The 26,540-nt window shown below is 32.2% G+C and overlaps 1 protein-coding gene and 1 long non-coding RNA gene across 2 annotated transcripts; one reads left to right on the top strand and one right to left on the bottom strand.

The window, feature by feature from the left end:
- Positions 1-615: 615 nt before the first annotated feature.
- On the bottom strand, positions 616-8,783 carry LOC148601563 (bifunctional peptidase and arginyl-hydroxylase JMJD5-like). Its single transcript, XM_088556019.1, has 7 exons — positions 8,471-8,783; positions 6,866-7,017; positions 5,263-5,432; positions 4,026-4,186; positions 3,412-3,591; positions 1,818-1,929; positions 616-1,371 (listed from the first exon to the last, which is right to left on the bottom strand). Exons 1-7 carry the CDS (start codon positions 8,728-8,730, stop codon positions 1,042-1,044), a joined length of 1,365 nt encoding a protein of 454 aa, XP_088412145.1. The 5' UTR covers positions 8,731-8,783; the 3' UTR covers positions 616-1,041.
- A 14,779-nt stretch (positions 8,784-23,562) lies between these two features.
- LOC148601562 (uncharacterized) lies at positions 23,563-26,538 on the top strand. The gene is made up of 3 exons (XR_015917122.1): positions 23,563-23,640; positions 25,746-25,827; positions 26,363-26,538. It is a non-coding gene; the product is annotated as an uncharacterized LOC148601562 (long non-coding RNA).
- The last annotated feature ends 2 nt before the right edge of the window (positions 26,539-26,540 follow it).

Genomic DNA, 26,540 nt, shown 5'->3' with positions numbered 1-26,540 from the left:
GTATGAATTATCAAGTTACCAGAAGTTATATGACATGTCAACTTACCAGAAGTTATATAATACGTCAACTTATCAGAAGTTATATAAATAATCAAATTGCCAGAAGTTATATGACATGTCAACTTACCAGAAGTCATATGAATAGTAAAATTAACATAAGTTATATGAATTGTTAACTTACCAGAATTAATATGAATTATCAAGTATCTTACAATCAATTTGTTTAATGATGCTTGTTGTTAGCTAAACGTTGCATCATTTCATTAATAAGAGAAATAATAATAATTCTGTTAAGAACTGTTTTAAAATTCACATGTGATTGTACCTTTATTATAAGGATGAGTACAAAGTCTAATATCAATGGCGAGTTTAACTTGCTTTAAATAAGATAACAAGTTGAATAATAATGGCGTTTATAATCTGCCACTTGTCCTATGAATAAGAAAAAAATAACAACAGAATAATAAATCAATAATTAAGAGTAAATTAAGACAAGCCTTACCTTTTCTGTTTAGGTTTATCAAATTAAATTTTATTAATATAATATTAATATAATGAAATCTATTGTAATGACTCCAAATAAAATTACTATATACTTATATTTGAAAGCGTACATATAACTTCTTGAAAGAATCAGGCAAAATGGGAAACCTCAGAGATTTGCATGCATGTCAAAAACCCACTGATCTGACTTTATAGTTTCATCCAAGAATGCTTACTCTATGTGAAAAAACTTGATTTCTGCATCACTGGATTTGCCAAGAAATTTTCTAAATAGAATGTTGGAGAAAAAACGAGGTTTGTGACAAAGTTATCTGCCCTTGGAATATTCGTTTTCAATGAACTTGTAACTCAGTTTGTCAAAATGATATGGAAAATGTTGTATTTTTTTATTCTACAAATAGTAAAATTGCGCTTTGAAAATGGTGGGGTTTATACCATATTTCACACACTGCCTTATTCTAACATAGAGTAATACGAAAAAGTTTGGCATGTCATGTTTGTTGTAGTTTCAGTATGGAAATCTGATATCTATATTAATCACAGCTCTTCTTTTATATCTCCTTGTTCCTTTTTTGTTTCGCCTTTCAACTTCCTATTTGTGACGTCATCAGTTATATTGTTGTCTGGTTTGTTGGTTTCCGATTTTTGGGTGTGATTCTTTTCTTTAATTAAAAACGACACGTCATCATTGTTTGTAATAATTATTTGAGTACTTCTTGGATAATCATCGTCATTTGAAAATAGACCTTCAAACAGGTTGTCGATTTCTCCGTCAGGAACTATTTCTTCTAATGCAGCCGTATCACAAACATAAAACTCATACATAGATAAAATCATATCGTGATTAACATCTATAATTTCAAATACCTAAAATGAATAATAAAAACAATAACTTTTTTTGATCTTACATTTCTCCATGCAGGATAATGTAATCAATATTTCAGCCTAATAAGAAACTTATGTGGAATTCGTCCACAGTAAGTGGTTTACTAGGGATGATGTTTTCTGTTATAACGAAAAAAAAACAAACGACTAGTTTTACACTTTCGATAATTTGTGAAATCGACAGCTGATTATTTTCTATTAGATGGGAGACAATTGAAGAGAGAAAAATATATTCAATAATCAATCCTTATTTAACCGAGGTTTAAGCAAGTCTTGCAAGAAAGAAGAAGGAATACAATTTAGGTCGCTATACCCGAGTTCATTTGTTTCTTTTTTCTTTTTACAGTATTGTATGTTTTGTGTTGTGCAGTTTGCGTCCTTACATGTACATGTGTTACTGTAAACAAATACAAGTTAACTATATGTACCTCACTAAGAATTATGTCTGTGATATCCCCGGCTGCATATTTTCGCATTCTTGACATGAAGTTGGATTGACTCACTGTCTCTTCGTCCTCAAATATTTTCAAGAATAATTCACTGCAATTACAAAAACAAATTCTAGAAGAATTATTGACAGTAGTCTTAATTTAACCGTAAAAGTACTGGCATTATGACTTTCTGAAGTTGCTGATATGAATTCACATATTGTGTAAGAAATAAATGTGATTATGGGGCAATGTTAACGCCTATAATCAATTTAAAGGTAATAAAAAATAAATAACCAAAGATATTGACGATAGGCAATATCAAAACAAAAAGGGAAGTTCAAACAACAAATCGAAATGACATTGTATGTACCGGGAATTGGAACAGGCATTTCTGACAGATAGGTGACTTGTATAGCGTTTATAGGTTATAAAGATAGGATTCACAAATGTGCCCGGTCGGTTCCACAAACATGCCCGATTTCACAAACGTGTCCGATAATACGTTTCAAAACCAGAAACGCTGACTTCATTGTCGCGATAAATAAACATTGTCAGATGCTCAGAAAGACGGCGGAGTATAGTGTTTCCGACGATGGAACAAAGTTTAGCGGTGCCGCGTAGTTGTAATATCCCGTCAGCATTATTAGCTTCGGGTGTAGGGTTATCTCGAAAGACGACATTACGGTTGGGTTTGATATTTATGCGATCGAATTCAGGTTTGTGGAGTGATAGTCATAGTACAATGCATATATAAGATGTTTTCATATTTGAAAAATTGACGTCATAATAAGATCGGACTTACTTGTGAAATCGGACACCTTTGTGGAACCACACATGCATCTGAGTCTTACAAATATAATTCATTTTTAGGGATGTTTTAAATGGCACTCCAGCTAAGAATCATGCAAAATGTGATACATGGCTGGAAAGCCTACATATTTTTATTTTTGATATTTTGTTTAAAATGCTTTAATTAACAAAAAATAACATTTGGTTTTTCATATAACCTGTGTTCATGGGAGATAAAAATTGTATAGAATGCACTGTAGAATTCAAAATTAAGGGAGATAACTCTGTGAATGACACTCAAATACAATAGAATCTATTGGATTCTCAGTGTTGATTATCTCCTAAGAGCAGGCAGACTTGAATGAATAATTACACATTTCATAATATAGACCCATAAAACAACTTAATTACAAAAATAAAAATATGTAGCCTTTTTTGGGGTGTATCACATTTTTCAGATTTTGCATGATTCTTACAAAGACAGCTACTTAAAACCTGTTTTAAAGCTGATCAATGAACCACTATGATGTTTCAGATACATTTCATAGTGTAGATCTAGATTGACTTGGACATAAAAGTAGTTTTAAAAAAGTTAAAACTGGACTGAAATTTTTTTCTACCTTTTCCATTTCCTATATCTAATAATTACCTTTCAGGAAAATCGGTTTTGTCAAAAGAAATTGTGCTGATATGTCCAATGCCTAAAGCGAGTTAAAAAATAATGACGTACCTCTGCCTGATTTATACATATGTTCTTATCCTGAGAAGAAAGTAAGAAGCTAATATGCCCTTAATTACTTACCGGTAGTATTCTTGATCGCTAGCATTGTTTTCGCCCTTTATCTCGAGTTTTTGGAGAGGAAGGGGTTTTAAATTTTCCTCTTTAGCCCAACAGTCTGTGTCATTGAACCATCGGAGATTTTGTGACCAAAAGTTTATTGCTAAGTTACGCCCAGGTGGTGAATAGACATAGTGGTACCATCTGTAAAGAGATAAATACTTAAATTAATACCAGATACCATATCTAAATATAGTAGATTTGAATATTTCAAAATGTTGTGCCATTTTATGCCAATTTTTAAAACAATATATTGACATTGGCCAGTTACTGTGTACATTTTTTACAAGCGATTTATTTTCGTAAGGAAGTAAATTCGCAAAAATAAATAAATCTCTGAGGGACTGTTAGTGACACGGTTAAGAGGCCGTAAAATGCAAAATCGGTTTGGCATTCTTCAAAACGCGAAAAAAAAATGAATCCACACAAATAAATTAGTTATCAGTGCGTACAGTGATGAAAATCTACCTAATGGTATGAAATAAGAATTCTTAACAATTGTACTAGTTGGAGACGTATGGTGAAAACAAACCAAAGGGAGATAACTAAGAATTAAAGTAGTATGTTTCGGAATTTACCGTATTGGTATGTACAGGCAATCTCCTTTCGTTAAATTGACTTGAAACCAAGGAACTTCACGTAACCATGGGAACTTAACTAGGTCAACTGAATCAATATCAACCTCACTTTTTGATTCAATAGAACTATAATATTGTGATTCTACTTCAGGTCTGTATTTCTGAAATAACGGTTTTATATAGTGTTAATTTGAATTAAACAATTACATTTGAAAGCCATAAACACTGAATCTTGTCTTTGTATTAAATATGGTAGCTACAATAACAAATATTGGTGTTTGATTTGGATCCTATGTCAATACTTTGGTTTTGAGTTTTGATTGCATATACCTTATTTTAGAAAGATATGCCTACAGTTCGCAATGACGGTCACGACACTTTAAAAGAGATTCTTCGTTGACTCTAAGAGGATATATCCTTGCTAACACTGTAAAGGATGAAACATAGGTAAATATGAAAACCACAAATATTGTAATATCCCAAATATTTTCCAAGGACATAAGTCTTCAATAGGAATTATGCATTTGACTTTATACTGTTGTTGTCAATTAATATCAATCAAGAATTGGTATTGTTTGGCGGATTTGCGTTTTAAAAATGATGTAGAATTTATAACAATAGTAATAGGAAAAGGGGTTAAAGGGATTAAACAGTCAAAAATTGTTGAAGATAAATCAATTAAAGAAAACAAATGGTAGTAACATCATTTTTGTTTGTGCCACATGCCAATAAAAACAGAAACAAGCAAACAAAACAAACAAACAAACACAAAGCTCTTCCTAAAAAAATAACAATAATAATATAAGCAAACAAACAAACACAGACACAACAGCTTATCAAAAACTGCTACATTTTTATAAACCTTCTAAACAACCTAATATCATTTAGAAAGTTACGTTACACTAAACTACCCATAAGAGATGCATGTTAGGTTGGGAAATTAGAAATAACAGTCAGAACAGTTTAGTTTTATTCTGTTTAAATGTCTAGCAAAGTACTTTCCAAATATTTCCTATTCCACAAGTATTTTTTCTCCTCTACTCCTTCATTATTTAAATGGTTGTCAAGTAACCTTTTTGACATACGAGATACATTTATTCTGCAAAGATCATTAACAAAAATGATATGTGATAAGAAGAACCTGTATTAAATGTACAATGTGGCCGGTGTTTCCGTTTTTTGTTTTTAGTTTAAAGATTTGTAATAACAGTACATTTTAACCTTTGACATTTTTTACCTTATCGATCATGACAAACATTTTCTGTCCATCCAACAAACAGTTAATGTTTTCATATTCATCTAAGTGCAGACTCGATTTGGTTCCGCCATTACTGAACCAGACAATGACGTCAGAAACGGCGTTCTGCAGTCCACCACATTGTAGTGATATTGGTAACGTAATATCATCTGAAATTGTTTACCGCAATTCATTTTAATTCTTAGATACATTTATGTAACGTTGCATTTTTATTGTTGAATAAATCCTAAGTTTCTATTCTTTTAAAAAATGTTACTTTCAAAGCTTGTGACTACAATGTATTCCTAAAAACTATTTAAAGGTATTTGTGATAGACGTCTCACAATAAAAGCATCTGAAACTGGGTTATGATGCTTAAAGATTAAAGTTATGGCTACAAAAGTTTAATGGACGTCATTATGAACTCGTGAACTGTTATTGTGTACCCATCTGCACCATAAGAAACCATATGTTCACCATGTTGTAATTTTCCTTTCCTCTTTCGCTTCTGCAGACCGTGACAATACATGAGCAACAACGGTGAGTTTTCCTTGTAAAGCAAAGGACGCTTACCCTACTTGACTGCATGGTGCACCTGGTTCATGGTCCTAGATTTTAGTGAAGTCCGAGTTGCTTGTTTACTTTTAGTTTGTGTTACGTCATTTTAGTTATTTCATGTTCTTTCTTGTGTGTTTGTGTTTTTTTTTCTAATCTTTAACCTTGGAATGTATCTATTTGATTAATACTCGAATCTAGTTCCCAAAATTATTTCTTCTTAAGAAACAGACATAATGATTTTAAATTATAATGACGAAATTCACTAATCCATTCTAAATAATGATAAACTCCTGTACCACCATTGATCAATTCTGTTTCTCATTACAAGTTGAATAATTGGGAAATGTCACAATTTGGAGATCAATGTGCCACCGAAAGTCATTTGTAGTGCACTATAATAATGACTTGCATACAGTACCGAAATGGCAAATATGTACTGTTCATTTTAGTTTCTGAATTGATTGTCAAAAAAAAAATTCTTTTATAGACTCACAGTGATGAGTAATTTAATCAGGTTCAATGAACTGTCTTATTTTCACGACGACCCGAGTTGTTGTTTTTTATTTTTGGCTAATGCAAGACCATTTCGTGTTAAAGGGGGAGTAATCAGCGATCACGTTTAAATACACTTCCTCGAGGAAAATACCCATGTTGTATCCAGATATACCTTCCGGGATTAGACATTACGCATGCTCATCGGCTTACCGTAGTTAACCCGAAAGGGTTTATTGATCCACAGACTTGTATTACGACATGTCTTTCAGCTTAGAATCGGCTCAACTGACCAAGAATGTGTCAAACGAACCAGTAGAACAATATGTGATGCTGATTTGTACTGGTTAATGGAAAAGAAGTTCGTTCTTCTCAATGGAATCGATCATATATAGCTTGTTGTGTATCAAAATATCATGAATTTAGTTTTATGACAAATCCGAACACCGGATTTTACATTACAAACGTTTTTTTTTCACATTTAACAACTCTACATCCTGATATGTATAGAGACATTTTTATAGTATTTTCAGACATAATTTGGAATTTCTACCTTTCAATATATCCTTTGTAGAATGTACCATATACATTTTGGCCTGTTTGTAAATTTCTAAATACTTAGACATCGGCATTTGATACGTATCTTTGCTCCGGATGTCTCGCTTTCCTTCCTCGACATTGACATTCACATTACCATACTTTTCTCTTCCATAAAGAAATAAGAAAACAATTCAAATAAAACCTTATATGATACAACTGTATATAGAATGATACGACGAAAAACAGATCGAAAAGTCATTTGACTATATATGAGGCCAAAACACTTATATGCCATAGAAAGCCCGTATATTGTCATTGGTACCCATACCACGTGATTTATGATAAATGTTTGACCATGTGTTTTGGAAATAACGTGACATTTGCTTTTTGATCGATGAGAAAATTGATAGGCGACAAAGTGTTAATAAGTCCCTCATCGGTGATCTCGTGGAAGCGTGCTCAAATGCTGCGATAAACGTAGATTTTCTGAAAGGAAAGTGTCCAGTATGACAAAATAGACAGAAGAATAAACTCTAGCTCAACAGCGTCAACTGTTTAAGTATTAGTCCATATAAAATTCAGACACTACCTTTAGTAGAGGGGATTCAATGTTTAGAAGCAAAAAACCAAATAAATTATGCTTTTCCGGTCTACATATGCTATATTGTTATCTATTGATAGTCCTTCCTGTATTTTGATCTGATTTTTTGGAAAAAAAAATCATACATTCATCTCCCACTTCAATCAACGAACTCAAAAAAAAATCAAGAACGATAACGCCTGCAAAATGCCAATTTCATACATAATCGATATGATTTCTATCTCGAAAGTACAACACCTAAATGACAAACTAAGACTGGTTATGTGGTCTGTAAATGTTTGATAGATCAAGCAGTATGCGGCTCGGCCCGAGAAGTACCTTTGCTGGAACAGCCCTGAAAAGTCCCCTGCTACGGTAAATTTGGTAGGTTTTTGACATGCATGAATCACCTTTTGTCTGATTTTATTAAAGTCTTCTACTTAAGTATTCTAAATTTTGTATTCGCTACATACGATATAAAAAGTTCCCAATTTACAATATGTTTGAACACAGCTGATACTAAAGAAACATTTAACAATCATATCGTATACCGGGTAAAAGATATATTTTTGTTATAGACATTTGTGAATGAAAATAAAAACAGGCAGTTATTACAGAACAAAACTTCACGCTATACCTCTTTGTTCGTATGAAATATTCCCAAATCGCAAATATGATATTACGCGAGAACATTCCAAAGACTTTAAAATTTGCAATCGCTGTTGCTCGACCACGTATGCGGCGAATAAGAGATAGAGTGACAACTGGTGGGTCCTTAGTCATAATTATACGTGTATCATAGGGAAAACATACTGACATGTTGGCTTTTGTTTCTCCGAGATAAACTCTGGCTTAGCTTGTCGGACTATCGCAAAGCATTGAAATTAATGAATTGTCTATCATAGGTTAACCACAATCCAATTCAATCAATCAAAGATTATATAATAAGCAGCATTTGAAAAAGGGAAAAGTCAAAATCACTGGAATTATCTAAATAACAGAAATAATGTTCCACGGGAAACAACATTGATACAGTACCTTAAGTATTTGTCATTCCATCTTTTGTATGCAGGAAAATTGATAGATGGCAATACACCTCTTACAATGAACGGTTTACTGTTGGCAGCATAATTTTTGTAGAACTCATTTGGTATTGGAAAATTGACCAATTCGTCGATGCCGTCTTTCACTGGTATTCCATGATGTCCGAGAGGTTTCAAATGGCCTGGAATATTCTCATCAATAGTGAGAGCAAATGAAAATTTTACAATTAACGCAACAAGTACAACACAGTTCATTTTGTGCTAAGTCGGGTTTTCAGTTGAAAAATTGATTTTGAAAAGCAATACGTGAGTTTTAGTTTTTTTACATCAATATATTCCATGTTCTGTGCGTGTTTTATTGTATGATATTCCACTTGAACTAATTTACACTGTAACAGTTTTGTACATTACAGCTGTTGATGTATGCGATGTGCATTTATAGCCATTGATTCGACAACTACCATTTAACTGAATATGTATTGAAGACATTATTGTCATCCGAGTACATTGTTATTTTTTATCATTTGTCTTGTGTATCTATAACAGATATTTCCAATACATCATATTTCTTTAGATTACAGTGAACAAAACTATCACATATGAAATCATCGAGTTTTGTTGTACAAGCTTTTTGAATCTTTGTAAGTTTTGAGAAAAAAACATAAAACATTAAACCCACCAACCGTATAATTTTTCACGAAGCAATGCGTGTATTTTTTTCTGATCTTAGCCGTTAAACCATTCAACTTTACTCTTCAGTTTTATATTTCAAAACGTTTATTTCGCTTGTTAACCTGTAAAAGCATTCAAAAATACAGTATATACGTTTTTGTTAGAATTTCAGATGCAAGAAAACACTGTAACTCGAAGGATAACACAAAAACTATAATACTTCTAACATCTGCTGACATGTACTTCACACTTCTCGGAGTTACTGGCAACAAGGTTTTCAATATCACTTTTCAGTTTAACATAAGGCTAGTCTTAAAAATAAACCATAATAAAAGGTGAATAAACTAATAGAGCATATCTGTGTCGTTTGGGTTATAGAGTCCTCATAATGGTAATTAATACGAATTTAACTTTTGACCTAAGAAGTACTGGTAGCCCGATTTCACTCTGACAGGAAGTTAACCATTAATACTGAGTAAGGATGTTTCCTTGTTTCGTATCTTTAACAAAACAAAATTTTGCCCTCATCTTATTAAGAAAATTAAATCCTATTTGTAAAACTACATAAATATCAATATATTGAATTTCGTCTTCTTACAGGTTTCACCTGCCCCATATTAACTCTGTTTTCACCAAATACTCATTTCAATAGTACATTAGTAGTAGTTTTTGTTTAAGTACGTATTATTCGAAGAAAAATATACACAAATACAGAACGTCAGAGGAAAATATCGAACCGTCAGCAGTTTGTCACCAATTCAAATACGTCAAACTCTAAAACCATGGTTTAAACGTAAACACAAGAAACAAGACAATCTACATACATAATGTAGCGAAATGAAAAAAAGAAGATTGGACATACAATTGATTGATTGATTGTTGGGGTTTAACGTCCGAGTAGCAATATTTCAGTTATATTCAGACGATGAACATGAAAGAATGATAAAATGAACATGAAATGATGATGAAATGAAAAAGGGATGGGACACAAGGATAACGGGGTCGACAAATTTTCATTGCCACTGGAAATAGGGAGAGGTGGGTAGGGTCGGGCAATTTAGCCTCCTGTGGCGGAGCCCTAAGGTTCCTACTCCGGGAGAATACCACAGTAGGGTTCTTTAAGGTGCGAGGAACGTGGCATCTTTCCCAACACGGTGCACCACTATGGTTTGCGGTCAGGTTTTCCGTATTATAGCCTGACAACCCCAGCATGTAACACGCCAGGGGTACCCCCATTCCACCACCTGGGGCACACAACCCAGTTGCTCTGTGGGCATAGCGCACTAGCCCCCCGGCTAGGGTTCTGAGCACTATTTAGTCGCCTTTTACGACAAGCTTAGCGCTGCTGCAGGCCTATTCTTTTGACACTCGGACCTGCACGGGTCTGCACATACAAACTGAAGATATGGGAAACAATATGTCAAACAAAGACACTAAAGCACTAGCCATATGAACTCTCACAAAAACCGGAAGTGAAATGTGTCATTATGCGTTTTACGATCCGAGATATTCCTTGCCACATCTTCCATAACTTCTTTAAAAAACTAAAGATATGGAAAGAGTAATCAAGGGAACCAAGGTTATAGCGGTAATCAAAAGAATGTAATCCAGGGACAAAGACTAGACATAGAAAACAGACATACACAACAAAGTAATTAAATCATACGTACAAAGTAAAAAAAGCAAATGAGCAACTCGGACTCCACTAAAACTGGGAACATGGACCAGGTGCACCGGTAGGGTAAGCGTCGTCTGTCCTCCTTTTATGAGCCGAGTTGATCATAAAAAGCCAAATCCGGGTTAGACGAAAGAGGAAAGGAAAACTATGACACGTCGAACAAATTAGTTTTCATAGCGCAGATGGATACACCGTAATAATCTAGGAGTTCATGATGACGACCATAAAACTTTTGTAGTGATGACTTCAATCTTGTAGCAACATAACCCTGCGCCAGAAGCCTATTTGTTAGAATTCTTGGGCGATACAAAAAGTCTGCGTAGTCTCGACAAGCTCTGGCATTACGTGTGAGTTGTGATATGAACACGCCATACGCAGGTGCTGAAGGGATGTTGCCACAGATGAAAGGAAAGTTGATAATTTTGAATGAAAAGTCATCACGTTTGTCATGAAGTTTGGTCAATAGTTTCCCTTTGCCATCGATATCTAAGTGTATGTCAAGATATGAGGCTGACTTCGCAGTTTCTGTAGTATCCTTTATCTGAAGTTCTTTGGGGTAGATGTGTTGTATCAAATCCCAAAAATTAGGATTGTTTAACGATAATACGTCATCTATATAGCGAAACTGAGATTAAAGGATCTAGCCACACGATATTCTTTCTTTCGGATCAGATCACTACAAATTCAGCCTCATAAAAGTGCAGGAATAGAAGGAAGACAGAACACAAACGCATTAAGCACTAGCAATATACATATAAGAAAAAACAATCGAGAGTTATATCAGGTAGGGAAGGGAAGGGAATTCACGTCCTACAAGTGTGGGGAAAATATTCTTACTTTAATACACTTTCATATTTCTATCAAACAAACAAACCATTTTAGCTTTATATTTCATTGACCACTCCAATGAAACAGTTACATCAGTCGGTTTCATACAGAAGTTACAATGCATTCATACCAGAGTAATGAAATAAAGCAATTACAATGAAAAAAAGGTGTAATGATACAAGATAAATGCTACATGACAGCATATAATTCAATGCATTCTTAATGCACGTCAGATATAATACATTTGCTTTATTTGGATAACAAAAATACACTTCCAAGTTTGATTTGACTATTTGCACCATCAGAATAAAGAAAAAAAGACAAGATTTTCTATATCATTTTGGTAAATTGAGTTAGCAGTTTATTGAAATGCACTGAAAAGGAACATTTTCAAGGGCAGATAACTCATTTACATTCTAATGAAATATTTCTGAGCAAACCCAGTGATGCAAAGATACAGATCAAATACAAATATTGTCAAATACAGAAAGAATCTTTGATTGAAAATATATTTTAGGTCGATTAGGTATTGACATGCGAATTTTGATTTTCACAAGAACTTATACTAAATGAGTTTCTTTCCTTGGTAATTGTGTTGATAATTCTGTTGTAGAAAAACAACCAAGTTTTTACTCCAGCACTATAATTACTATATTAGGTATAACATGTTGTACTACGCCGTATTATTTAAAGGCATTGTAAAAGGCTTTTGCAAAATTATACGAACAAACTGAAGTTCGATTTTTAAATAGACATCTACAAACGGAAACGTACATTGTTTTTGAAGAGCAAAACGTGATTTTTTTGAAAGTGAAATACGTGCAGGTATGTAATGATTCTATAACAAAAGCAAATCTTACAGTTTTTAAACTTGTTATAATTATATGGGTCTACATATAATTATTTGTCCTCATGAAGGGCATAAAACTAGATGTCTTGTATTTTGTAGTACATGATGTCTTAAAAATATCTACTTATACAATCTATTATTATTCATGTAAGTAAGTATAATGTATGTGTCATTTAAAGATTTTTTCACACAAGTTATGAAAAAAAGATAACTTTTTCAGCTTCACTCTTTCTTCTATCCTGGGAAGAAAGTTTGTCTGTAAACGGAGAACTTTAATACGTGTTCATTTTAGCTGTATATGATAAGCGCTACTATTGTATAGAAATATTATTTTCCCCAAAGAAAGTAATACAACGTCAGCGTGCAATAAATTTCCACATTGCATTAGTGCAAATATAGTAAAAATGTGTGACGTTATCGGTGACGGAAGTTCATTTTAAATAGGACTGAATTATATCGGTATACAATAAAATGGTTATTTCGTGAATACTCGTAGAATGTATATTGCACCGTTAATTCGGACTTGACTTTTTATGAGTGGGTGTTTATAGAAAAGCATTGTCGCTTACCCTCCCTGTGCACCTGGTCCATGCTGCCAGTTTAAGTGGAGTCCGAGTTGCCCATTTACTTTTGAGGCTTTGTACTTATTTCTTTTGGTATTTCATGTTCTTTGTTATGTGTCCGTTTCCCATATCTGGTCTATGTCACTGGATTACATTCTGTTCATTTCCGCTAGAATTTTGGTTCCTTTGACTACTCTATCAACCACCATTGTTAACTTGAAAACCACGAAAAACAAATTATTGTTGCATTGTGCATTGCAATATAATTTTCAATAATTTATACTTAGTATGACCATATTTACTGTTAGAAAAGAGGCCGTCGTTTTTATTTTGTCTTGGATACTAAATTTTCCTATCACCTGATCAATAAGAAAAGTCATGAACTTTCTAACACGTCATTCTTAACCGCTCTACTTTTACCAATGCATAATTCTGTCTGAAAAAAGACAGTGTGTATTGGAATAAATAAATAGGAATTTATCACAGTTTTTGCCACAATATTCAATTATAAGGAATGTAACTAATATATTATCTTGTTTCAAGATCTTCGCGGTTTTTTCTGGGTAAATCGAACCAAAGTTCTTTATACAAGATAATATATTCATATTTCATATCTAGTTATAATCCTTAATTATAATTTATGGGTATTAATGTATAAATCCGAAAGAATTCTCAACTTCTCCTTCACTTATCGGTACTCCGGTGTACCTGGTTTATGTTCCCAGTTTGTTTTTAGTGGAGTCCGGTTTGCTCATTTTTTTTTTAACATGATACTCTTATTTAAGTAAATTCATTTTATTTGTTATTTGTGTCTATTTTCTATATATTGTCATTGACATGTATACTTTTTTTAAACCTTGGATTTCTCCTTTAAGTAGTCATACAATTTTAAGATTCACGGTCCGCGGCATTGGTTAGTAAGTTCGAAACACACCCCGTAAGATTTTGTTCCGATAAACTGACATGAAGACAATGTACGACTTAGTCCTTATGGGACTATATTTATATGTATATATATATATATATATATATATATATATATATATATATATATATATATATAGAACGGTTTGAAAAATTCCCAACGATGTTAGAACTGTCCCGCGGAGGGAAAGACCAAAAATTTGCTTTGCAAATTTGACAGTTCTAACATCATTGAGAATTTTTCAGAACCTTCTATAAATTTTCGTTATTTTCCCTGTATCAATTTAATCCAAGGGATCACTGTAGTGAATAGAGACGTTTGTATAATATTGATTTGTTGTGACATGCATCCTTAATTTGGTCCTCTATCCTACATAATTACAACTAGATGAACTGTCCCGTACTACCATACATCGTGTACTAAGTTAGAGCCCTAGATTAATCAGATTAATTCTACGAGGAGGAATGACCCGGCCAGCGAAAGCTATATTTTTTATATAGCCTAGCTGGCCGAGTGGTCTAGGGCGCTGGAATTTGTGCAAACTTGACAGTTATAACATCGTTTGAAATTTTTCAGACCTTCATATATACGTCTCAGAATGTGACGACTCCATCGGATCAAATTGTCACAGCGGTACGAGTTCGAGTCCCGCTGTGACATCTATGTCAACACCGCCTGTACAAAGTCCAGCGCCCTAGACCACACGGCCAGCTATGCTATATATATTCAAAAAGAATTTTTCATATATTTAGAAGTTCAATCGAAGGCGGGCGAAATTGTTATAAACTACAATATGTACGACATATATATACGAATGACTGTTACATATTTTAGTCTATGAAGACATAGCCTCAGTCACGTGATGCACACTAAATAACCTGCGTAGTTTATTTTGTAGAGCGTGCACACCGCGGGCATTGAGGTTATTTCAAAGAGAATTTATACATAAATTCTATGATGACATAACCTTAATCACGTGATGCACACTATATAACATGCGTAGGGGTTATTTCCAATAGTATCAGTCTTGTATTGCATATTCCGGAGCGGCTGTACGCCAAAACATGGAGGCCGAACAATGTAGTGCGCTTTCTTTTTGCCTTTTCTTGATTTGCTTTTACGCAAATGATTATCATTTACATCAAAGGTGCAGGGTCAATATCAAGTTATGACACAAAAAACTTTGTTTTTTTTTTTTGGAAAAAACAAAATTTCAATAAAAATGATGCTTCAGAAAAGGGGTCTATTTATGAATTCAACACAAAAGTGAAAGTAGAAGAAGCCTTTTTCTAGAAAGGATAAATAAATATTTGAAAAACATGGTCAAAAGTTAAACTGAAGCTCCTTGTCTATTTTTTAAAAAATCATGAAAATTTAAGGTTTACTATAGAAGCCTATATGGGAAAGAATACAAGACTGACACCAAACAGGTTGATGAAATGTAAAAGTCATGTCTAATAAATAGATTGAAGTACAAAAATTTAACGAGTAAATCATTAAAAAGGTTGATGACATTACAGTCACATAACAAAATTTGGTCAATAAGATGAAGGACGCAATGTTTTTTAAATCCAATTTGAAAATTTGTTACATTTTGAATTAAATTATTCATCGATGGCAAACCAAAACCACACTAAGATTGCATGTACTTTTAAGTTCACATTTTACTTTCAATCACTATGAGCAATCATTTAACATCATTTGACAAATCGTGAAGTAAACAAATATTTTCTTTGAAAATAGAAAAAAAAACAGTAAAACTAGTTTACTTTTCCGTGTAAAACAATAAATAATATGGGAGATTAAACAGCGCAAATTTACTGGTAATTTATCAAATTGTAAATGAAAGCAATCATGAAATGTTAGTTCCAAGCAAATAAAAAACGATTTCATGATTTTTTGCCAACATAAATCAACTGTATGTGATAACCAAAACAAAATTTTAAATCATCAATTAAAAAAATAGTGAAACCAGTTTTAACCGAATCCCCTTTTCGGTTTAAAATTCGGACCTTTTTTATGTGTTGGTTTATGGACATTATAAGTTTCTGGTAGGAGGAGGTAAAGAAAAAAATGGCTGTCACATTTTAATAGTTAATTTAGGAAGTGCCATTTAGGTACAATAAATACACAGGAAAATTTATTTCACATGCTTTTCACATAAATTTCACATAGTTTTCACCGGAACTGAGCAAATAAATTTTATGTCAGAGTTCACGTGAAATTCATGTGAATGGAGCCTTCACGTGATATTCACACAAGTTGTCCACATGCAATTCATGTTAAGTAAATTTCACGTGAAAATCATGTCAATTTCATGTGAAGCTCGATTAAGATGAATTTCATGTGAAAAATGTCTGCCTGTGTAGTTCCGCAGGATATAATGAAAGGATATTTAAAAAAATACACATCAACACTATATTATTAGAATATTTGACATCAGACATAAATACACTTTTTATTATATAAAAGTAGTTTGCTGCTGCTTGGTTCCTTGTGTATAAATACTTTTGGTGTTGAATTATAGTGATTTTCCATTTGGCCTTTTTTTCCCCGCTTTGTCTACAAATTCCTCGATACTTAAGGAGGTAGAGCTAGGGTAAGGGACATAACTCATGAAATCAGTGATATATTTGTAATATATTCAATTTCACCAAAGCCTCTCAAGCTCAAGTTCATTGGATTGCATGTTCTAACATTCATTATTTCAGCTAGTCTTAATCCAGATAATCACGACGTTCGGTTAGGCATGTTTATAATTCTGACATTGATGCTTCGAAGGGAGGCGACCTAACAAAATAAGATTCTGCCTCCCAAGACGGCAAAATTATTTGGAATAGGTTAGTCTCATTTCTGAATGGGCTATTGTAATTTCGACTCTTGTGCGTAAGGTCCTTATTAGTGGGAGTACCTCTTTATATGTTTTTCTTTTTATTGGTCATTTCAACTGACTTGGTTTCAAGTTTCGATAGGGGCTGGTTATGAGATTACCCGTAAATTCACCAATACAACATTTGTGTCCACTTCATCTGGAATATTTCATTCAAAAGTTTAATATTGAATTGGTTTAGGGTAGTTCCAGTAAAATAAACCAAGTTTTTGAATTGTGTCATCTACATATAAAATTCTTTCTTTTTTCTGACTAGTATAATGTATTTTGATAGGTTTGAAATAAACAGTAAAATAGTGTATTATAACTGTACTGGGAGACTATCCTTTAGTAGATTGGTTAATTTATTCGCCTATATCATTATACATTCATGTCAATTTTTAGTATAAGGTTTATTAAAAAAATCTGTGAATAGATAGTAATTTAAGCAAAGCTCAATTTCTTTTAAGATGTCCAGTTTCTTCAGATTAAATCATATTATTTGACAGATCTTGTGACAAAAGATAATGTAAATATCAGGTCTACTATATTCTTTTATGCTTCTGACAATGAACAAATTTTCTACTGTAACCTTGATTGGAAGCATCATCCAATTCATGTATGATAATCCAATTGAGGATTTGTTATTTCCGAAACTGTTAAAAGTTGAGTCCTACCCATAAACTCTGTTTATTTATTCCGGTGCAGCTCTTTTATATAAGAAAAACAAAACGAAGCAACTGTATCAATAGAACCATTTGAGGATAAATAACGTCTGCTGCTTTCGTGGTCAATATCATCTACGGGAATTGAATTACAAGGCAGAGAAACGAATAAAACTGCCTTTTGCGATCTACGTCATTGAAATGCTGTCATCAGTATCATTTTAAGACATGCGTTTTAAGGATTGACAATTTTTTTTATTTACAAAAAGAAAACACGGTCGGTGTTTAAAAAAAATATGAAATTTTGAAATCTTAACTGTCTGCCACTTTTGACAAATATTGGGTCGGCGGATCCGTAAAGCAACTTAAAAAGGCCTCGGTTTATAAAGTTTCAAAATACAGTTTAGCTGATATCAAACTTTTAAAAATGTTTGATTACGATTTCAGGATTTGGTTTATATGATTTCACTGTGCAAAGAGAACACGTGTACATCTGGGCATTGTTGAATCAGGACGGTGTTTAATTGCGATTTCCTTGTTTGTCAAAAAAAGAGATAAAAACAAATTCCCAACAGTTGTTTTAAAATACATCGCATTCAACAGTAAATGAATTGAAATTTACTAAAAGGATTTGCTACTAAACAGGTCGACAACACTACCAAAATGTGGTGATAAACAAACAACTTTTTGCAAACTCCCGACATTCTCTCGATACTAGGTAAGCAAGTGCAACAGTAAATATTTGAATGATGTGTAGCAAGAAATAATAAATATGTGTCAACTACTAAACGTGTTTTTACAGTTATAATACATATCTTCAATAGCTCTATGGCATAATAAGAATGAAGTAAAATAAAAAACTAAATTAAAAAACATTAATTTGGCTATTAACATTACATTTTTGTATGAATTATATTAAGTAGATCTTTTTTATAAAATGATGTTTGATACAAAGAAAGAACCATAATGTTTTCTTTGTTACTCATTCTTACAAAGTCACAAGTACGTGTATATAAGATTATAAATCAAATTTAGTAACAATCTAAATTTAACGCTTGTATTTGCTCAATAATTTGTTTACCGCGTATTCAAAAGTATTAAACAGGTCAGGACTACAAGAATTATGACGTACTTAAGAATGTCACGCCTTTTGGCCCAAATAAGGACCAAAACAAGAGACTCCGTTCACATGGTGTCATATGACCAATCGCTTTAATTACAATTGTCCATTACTATGTTCCAGTTTCGACTCTAATTTCAAATACATACTGGGTTTATATGATTATCTTACTCACATAAGACAAATATGGAAATTTAATCTCGCTGTAAGGATTGTACTTTTGAGTAATTACTTGATAAAGCATTTTCTACGGAGGCGTATGCTTCCTTCCGAGACTTGTCATTAACTAAATAATGAATTGACGGTTAATCGGTTCATGGAAATTACTTTTAATATTAGATGCCAATAACGAGGCAATAATGAAAGTCGTGACGCATAGATATTAAAATTGTAAAAAATGAAAATGTACAAAAAAATATAATTTTAAAAGAAATGATAGCAACTTATTGTAAACATGCAATTATGGCGTATTCAGGTATCTCATTCACTTGATTGGAAGGTCCTAAGTGGTCGTCACCTATACGTGTATAGGTAATCAATTGTCCTTAAATAGTTGAACTCCCGACCTCTTTAAGGGTACATTATATTATCCTTTGAGTACGCATGATAGTTGACAATGAAGACTAGTTATACCTTTGTTTGAAACATTGTAATGCAAAACCACATGGAAATAATACAAGCACAACATAACTCGATTGGTTAGTTACATGCAATATTTACCAAAAACTGATAACTCATGTAGAGTTGAAATCTAAATAAAGTAGGGTTACCGATCTGTTGAAACGTATCGTACGGTACAACTTAACTCGTTATCAATGATTTCCGGGGGTACATCGCCATCATCTTGTTTTTCAATAAAATGCTTTTTTAAAGTGGAAAGTATATAGTGATCATGCTGTCCGTCTGTTTGTCCGTACCTAGCTCTAAAATTAATCCGCATTTCCTCCCAAATCACTGAGTGAAATACTCATTTTATCGCAAGATAATTTGTACCATTGTGCTACTCCTGTTTTGTTTTCCTTGTCTCATTGACTTTCAGGTTTCAACTATAATTACTGTGGAGGGAAGTGGGAGGATCACCAAGTGTGATATTCACAAGTTTTCTAATTTTATTGAAAAAAATTGAAACCATTGAAAACCATTGACAAATTCCAAAATTATCAACTATCAATTATCGTAGTTATTTTTGTCTTCAACGAAAGAAATATCTTCCAATATACTGATGCTTAAATTTTGTAATATTTGCGATTCAACACAATTCGTTTTAAATACTTGCAAAACATCATTTTCCCAAAATAGTCCAGCATATTCCAATGTTTTCAATACACGACTTTTACATTCGACATTCACGCCCATTCTGATGACAACTGATTTACGGTTTTATACTAGATAAAGAATTTGAAGGCTACAAGAACAGTATTATTTTTGTGGAAATATATCTCGAACATAAGACTATCTTAATTTTTTCCTTGATATCTGTATCATCTATAAATTATTTGTAATAGTCGATTATAACTTATGTTCCCTTGAATCCCACTGAAATGTCTCAAATGCGTAATACTAAAAAATGATATATTGTGATATGTAAATTCCAGATCGTCACATTGCAGAACACAAAAATATCTAGTAACGATAATGGACCAGGAACAAACCAAAACAAAAACAAAACAACCAAAGAAACAAACAACCAAAAACAAACCAAAAGAAAAACGAAAATGAAGAACCGTTATATCTTTATTGTCCGCAATATTTCGTAGAACGACAAATATTACTTCATAAAATTTTACTCAAGGATTTAGCAAAGTTAGTAGTTAACAATCTAAAATCAGAATTATATTTCAAAGTAACTCTAAACTCATTCTACGAGTTTAAGAGTGTCCTCCACATACATACTCAACTGTTTCAAAAGTTGAAATAACACGAATATATAATGATAGATACCCATAATATATATTCCTTGTATAGGTAAAAAGTGATTTTATTATAGATTATATCAACCATGTAATTAGTTTTGTAATTAAAAAATTGACTAATGGTTAATAAATATATAAACTACATAATACGCATTTCACTAAAGACACGTGACCTGATAAATGTGCCTTTATCTCTTGTTTTTTATCAAGTTTCTATTTGTTTTCAAAACACGTTTGTTTGAAGAATAAATTAAAACATTAAATTAAATAAGGTAGTAAATGATTTATTGCTAAGCGAAAATCATTAAACGTACAATAAATACGTTCAATATAAATATATTCCCCTTTTCTGGTGGAAGTAAAATATACAGTTTTAAATCTAATATTATATTGAGATTAATAATATATGTTATGAAAGGCATCCTGCAGAATGGTATTCCCCCAAATAGCCTCCTTAGTGTTTTTTCTAGTTCCTTTGAGTTGATGGTACTGCTGATAACAATCGAACTTTAACAAACCAAGCAAGCAGTTGAAGGACTACACATCGTTCAATTTCTTCCGTGTAGGTATATATTAGTCAATTTATTTAAATAAAAGACGAAAACACAATTTGAAGTGTATATCCCTTATATGATACATGAAAGGTTACCTCTTTTACAAATTGACAACCAACTAAATTTGACGCCTTCCGGATTGTATCTACTTGTATGTGACAGCAACGAAGGGTGTGCTAAGGTAAACGTTGACCTACAGAGAATATTTTATCCATTTGTCGGAAAAAAACCATTCATAAACAACATTTGTCTATCGACATTTCAAATCCTTACATGATAAAAACAATAAAAATGATAGATATCCCTATGTATGATGTTATTAAACCATCTAGCATTGGTAACAAAAATAAATTTACCAGTATTTATGACAAATTTTGGGTGCCTTCCAAAATACCAAAATATTTAGCAGTTTTAAACGGCCAGGACAGACTGGTAAATATAACCCAAAAGGGTTATTGTTATTTTTTTCTGTTCATAAGTTTAGAGATCGCTTGAAATCATGAAGACCGTCTTCTGTTTTCACGCTTTTGGACTTGTACTTAGATTTTAATATCACTTTATTGTTATTCTACACGTATTTGATGCTTTGATGCTTTTGCCGAAGTTGTCATGTATGATTTTTTAAATAGGAAAAAGTACAGTAATTCACCTTTTTTTATACTTTGAAATAATAGTTTGTTGATGTTAGCTGGTTACAAACAAGAAAAGGAATAAATATCTTTTAAAATCAAGAGAATTAATGCATGTTGTAAACACTAATTACCAGTCTTTATAAAATTCAGACACTGTCTGTATTAAGGTGATTCACGATGAAGAAAAACCCACCAATCTGACAATGCTTTTTTCAATCTACATATGCTCTATTTTTTACGTGAAAGTTGTCTTTTCCATATTCAGATCTGTACTTTTGAGAAAATCATACATCTATCTCCCATTGAAATCAACCTAATCGAACAAAATAAGAACGATAACTCTCGCAAAGTACTAATTTCATGTACAATCTATATAAATTTTATCTCAAAAGCGCAACACCCAAATGAAAAACAATCACTGGTTATGTGATCTATAGCGGTTTCTGAACAAGAAATAAACTTGAATTTAGTGGGTTTTTTTACATGCATGAATCACCTCCTGTCTGATTTTTGCAAACACTGATACTTAAATGCATCGTTATGCATTGTTCTGTGATCTCTAGCTTATTATGTAATTGAGATGTATAAAAATTAGTGATCACCTGTTTACTAAAATATAGTCTTAACTTTTTATCATTTCAACAATATATCACGGATTCTTTGGTTCGTTATTAACGAGACAATACATATATATCATGTTTAATGTAAAAAATTACAATTCAAAATTTTATTTGCACTTGCAGCACTTAAGTATCATTCTAAGTAAGAGCCAGACAGTGGATAGCACATTATTTTCCTCAATTTGGTCTTGTTTTCCTCTAGTATATTCACTACATCTAGAAAACAAACGAAAAGCTATGTGACGAAGATATTTTTTGATTGCTTGTATTTGAAAAAGTTTGGAAAATTTGCCCCCTATTTTTCCATAGCACATATCAAATTAATTTGATGGTACAATATCTTAAAAGGCAAACCTTAAAAACACTTCTATGGTTACTTCGGGGGATTTTGAGGTATAGGTACTTTGATAATACAATAAAATCTCTGTTCTTTTTCTAAACACACTACACCTTTGTTGGCACTGTCGGTTGCTCCACAGTCCAAGTTTCAAACGTAACCAAAATAACGTACTGATGAAGAAAAAATTCTTAATTTGATTGGAATCGATCACGAATATATTTATAAGAGTGTTTTAGAAAATTTTGACATTGTTATGTTTTTTATAACATACTTGTGGATATGGACTAAGTGCAACGGTATGGTGAACAGACGATTTTAAAATATTTATTTAAACTGTAAAACAGAAAATAGATGTGGTATGATTGGCAATGAGATAGTCACCCACAAAATGCCAAGCAAAGAACAATTAAATTTCGACAGGTTCACATACGGTACTCAATGAAGAGCGAAACCCCTACCATTAAGCAGGCTGTAAAACGCCTTAAAATAAATGATGTAAAACTATTTATAAATGACAAAAATCGACCTAATCTAAAGAAAAAAACGTAAAACAAATAACAATGAACATAACTAACAACAACCACTAGACTACAGATTCTGGTATTCTAAGTATAATGAATTACTCATAAAGAATATGCTATCTATCTTAGTTTTGCAAAATAAAAGACAATTGTGGTAAGGTGTTAAATATTTAAAAGACAGTTGTGGTAAAGTGTTAAATGTATACCCTAAAAAATTATTTGTTTTGCACATTTTATTAGGACATTTCTTATCATTATTTATGACAACATTAATGTAAAGAGAATACAATTTTTGCATTTTCTGGAAAGTTTTTGATGGATTGATAGAACCAATGGGCGCGAAAAGTATAAATAGTATATGAGTGTATCAGACATATCCACATCTTGACTAAAACCAGTCACATAAATCGTTCAGGTAGGAAAATATCTTATTATATAGATCACAATACTTTATCAAATGTTCCTTGTTTATAAATTGTCTGAATTCAAATGTGAAATTGATTTGGTAATAACACTCTCGGACTTTACTCCACCAAAACGTCCCAACAAGTTCCACCACTCGTTAAATCCTGACGTTCTTCGGCAATGGAGATCATTTTCTAATTATTCGACTTTTCCATTAAAATTATCCATTACATTAATTGTAAATCATGGAAACATGAATTTGAATGCACAGTCAACTCAAGTTATAGCAAAGAAAAAAAATTCCGCCTCTGAAAGGGATGTAATACATTTTTCTGTGAGCTGTACAAAAAATGCACCTTATCTTTTATGATTATTTCAACACAAATTTCGAATTCTTAAGTTGAATATGTTTCTTTCAAAAAGGTTTTGCTGGGTTTTTTTATTATCCAAGTTGTCAAAAGGAGTGAAATATTATTCCCTTGATTGCTTGAAATTGATGCAAATTTAGTGAGCTTATGCTAGTTTTAATTTTCTCTTCGCTACCGAATTCGCCGCCATTTTGCAAGGTTGTTTATGACCCTAAGTGGCAGAGTTATCTGTCTTTGGTCACATTGCACAGCGACTTCACTTCTCTTGAAAATACACGAATTGGTGACTTTAAAACCATTTTTAAAAATTCTTGGCGACTTAAATCTCCATTTCATCGACCAAATTATGCCCTACAACAGTCTATACCTATTCGTTTAACTATTTGAGAAAAGAGTACAATTTATATTTTGTTTGTATATATTTGATGCATTTATTCTACGGAATTCTACGTTCTCGTTATGACAATAATATTCTTCACGAAACAAATCTCCCAGATAGCTTCATTATACCTATCTTTGTGTGCAACATTTTAGACATGTTTAAAAACCTAAGTTGAAACAAAATGCCAGATGCCTCGACCGTAGAACATCTTAGCGCACCGTTCCCAGACGAATCATTGTTTAGTTCAAACGGATGACGAACATGGCATCCAAGATATCATTCTTACTCAAGCATAAAAAGAAGATTTGATAATTGGTAGTATGGCTAATGATATCGCTTTGTAATTATAATATTGATATCATATGAAACAAACATACGTATACAGGTAAAACCTGAAACCTTCTTACCCTATCGGTGCACCTGGTCCATGCTCCAAGTTTTTAGTGGAGTCCGAATTGCTCATCTGCTTTTGTTACTTTGTATGTATGATTTTAGTTACTTTATGTTCTTTTTTTTTTTTGTTTTCCATTTCTGATCTTTGTTCCTGGATTAGGTTCTTTTGAATACCGCTATAACTTTACTTCCCTTGATTGCTCTTTCAAAAACTTGTGTTCATTGCCCTAGTTTGTCGCGGAGATGGATAATAGAGATTCCCACTAAATGGAAGACCGATTGGACGTACGAATACGGATCGTTTGTTTTGTTATGATGAATGGCTACAATTACAACAGAAACGAAGGTTCAACTCATTTCGATTTCATTGAAAATATAATAAAAATCAGTATTATGGAGGAAAATTTAAAATGTTACTTGTTGCCCATTATTTCTAAGCTTTATTTATTTTTCTTGGAGTTTAATATTTCATATATTTCATTACATAACCAAAATAAAAAAAAAAGAATATTTGCACAAGCTACAGTTGATTTAAACATTATAAAGGCAATGTGTGCAACCACATATAAAGGTATTTAATATCAATTTCAATTTTAGTTAATGCAGTTAAATATCCATTACAATTTGGGCGAAAAAATATAGAATTTGCATCTGTATATAGTAATTTTATCTGAGCGAATATGGCTGATAATTTTCATTTAAAATAAATATCTAATTGTTACCGGAATCATTTAAAATGACAGTAACATCGAGAAAGGAACAATCAATACAATCAAAGACCAACGACGAACAAGGATCAAACAATGAAACGAAAGAGCCTACCTTGTTGCATATTTTTTTCCATCCTTTTCCTTCCACCTTTAATTCTGTTTCGACTAATGATTATAATTTGGCTTAACAAAATTCTTAAGGGCTGAAAAAATATTCATCCATAATAAGTTTGCATTTAATTTTGTTTCCTCTGTTTTGCAGACTCAACACCTCAGTATGAAACTTGTTGCTGTTCTACTTCTACTTGTTGTTGCAGTGTCTTTGTCAAATACCCAAGGTCTTGGTAGGTTTACCACATCTTTCTTAATATTTATTTAAGTATTATGTTACCATACACTATAGAGAGTACCAGTGGTTGTAATGATTCAAACTAAATGTATCAAATACATTTTAATGAGTCTCTTTTCCATTCAAGCACAGTGAAATGGAATAACTATGTTTCATTTTTTTTAAAATTCAATGCTTTCTATTATACATCCTGTATTATTTTTGAATGTGCGGCTTGTCCAGTACAGTTTTGCACTGCAATAAAGACTCGTGCATTATTTCCGAGCATTTTATACTCATAACAAAACTGAATAATATCCTATAAGACGTTCTTAGCTTTCAGAATTGTTTCCTCATTTTAAATTCCTGCACGAATTTATTTGATATATCAGGAAAGAACTATTTCAATTCATTAAGAAATAAAAATCGTTTTAACTTTTTCATACAAATGTTACTTATTTTTTCTACGAACCTTTTAAATTTTACAAATTAATTATCTCTGTACTATTTTAGAAAATTAAAGGTTTATTTTATGTGAATTTTTCTTACAGGGCCGTGCGATTATATTCCTTCTTGTGAATGGACTAATGCATTTTGTGACCGTCATTGCAGATTGACGGGTCGTCCCTTCGGAGTATGTCAATCGCATTTTAGCTGCTGCTGTGCTGTCGGTGGATAGAGACATTTCCTTCACTTATTAATTTCTGAAAAATGGTGTCTTCAACTTGT

The sequence above is a fragment of the Perna viridis genome, chromosome 12 (genome assembly GCF_037379345.1).
Source record: "Perna viridis isolate PV_CMFRI_1.1 ecotype Kerala chromosome 12, ASM3737934v1, whole genome shotgun sequence".
Classification (NCBI taxonomy): domain Eukaryota; kingdom Metazoa; phylum Mollusca; class Bivalvia; order Mytilida; family Mytilidae; genus Perna; species Perna viridis.
This window is presented reverse-complemented; position numbering and strand designations above follow the sequence as displayed.

Excerpts from the sequence above, each read along its gene's own strand:
- LOC148601563 (XM_088556019.1), bottom strand. The coding sequence starts at position 8,730 with ATGAACTGTGTTGTACTTGTTGCGTTAATTGTAAAATTTTCATTTGCT. Across the intron at positions 1,930-3,411 it reads AGCGATCAAGAATACTACCG|TGAATTATTCTTGAAAATAT; the intron begins GTAAGTAATTAA and ends TTGTAATTGCAG. Across the intron at positions 1,372-1,817 it reads CAGACATAATTCTTAGTGAG|GTATTTGAAATTATAGATGT; the intron begins GTACATATAGTT and ends TATTCATTTTAG.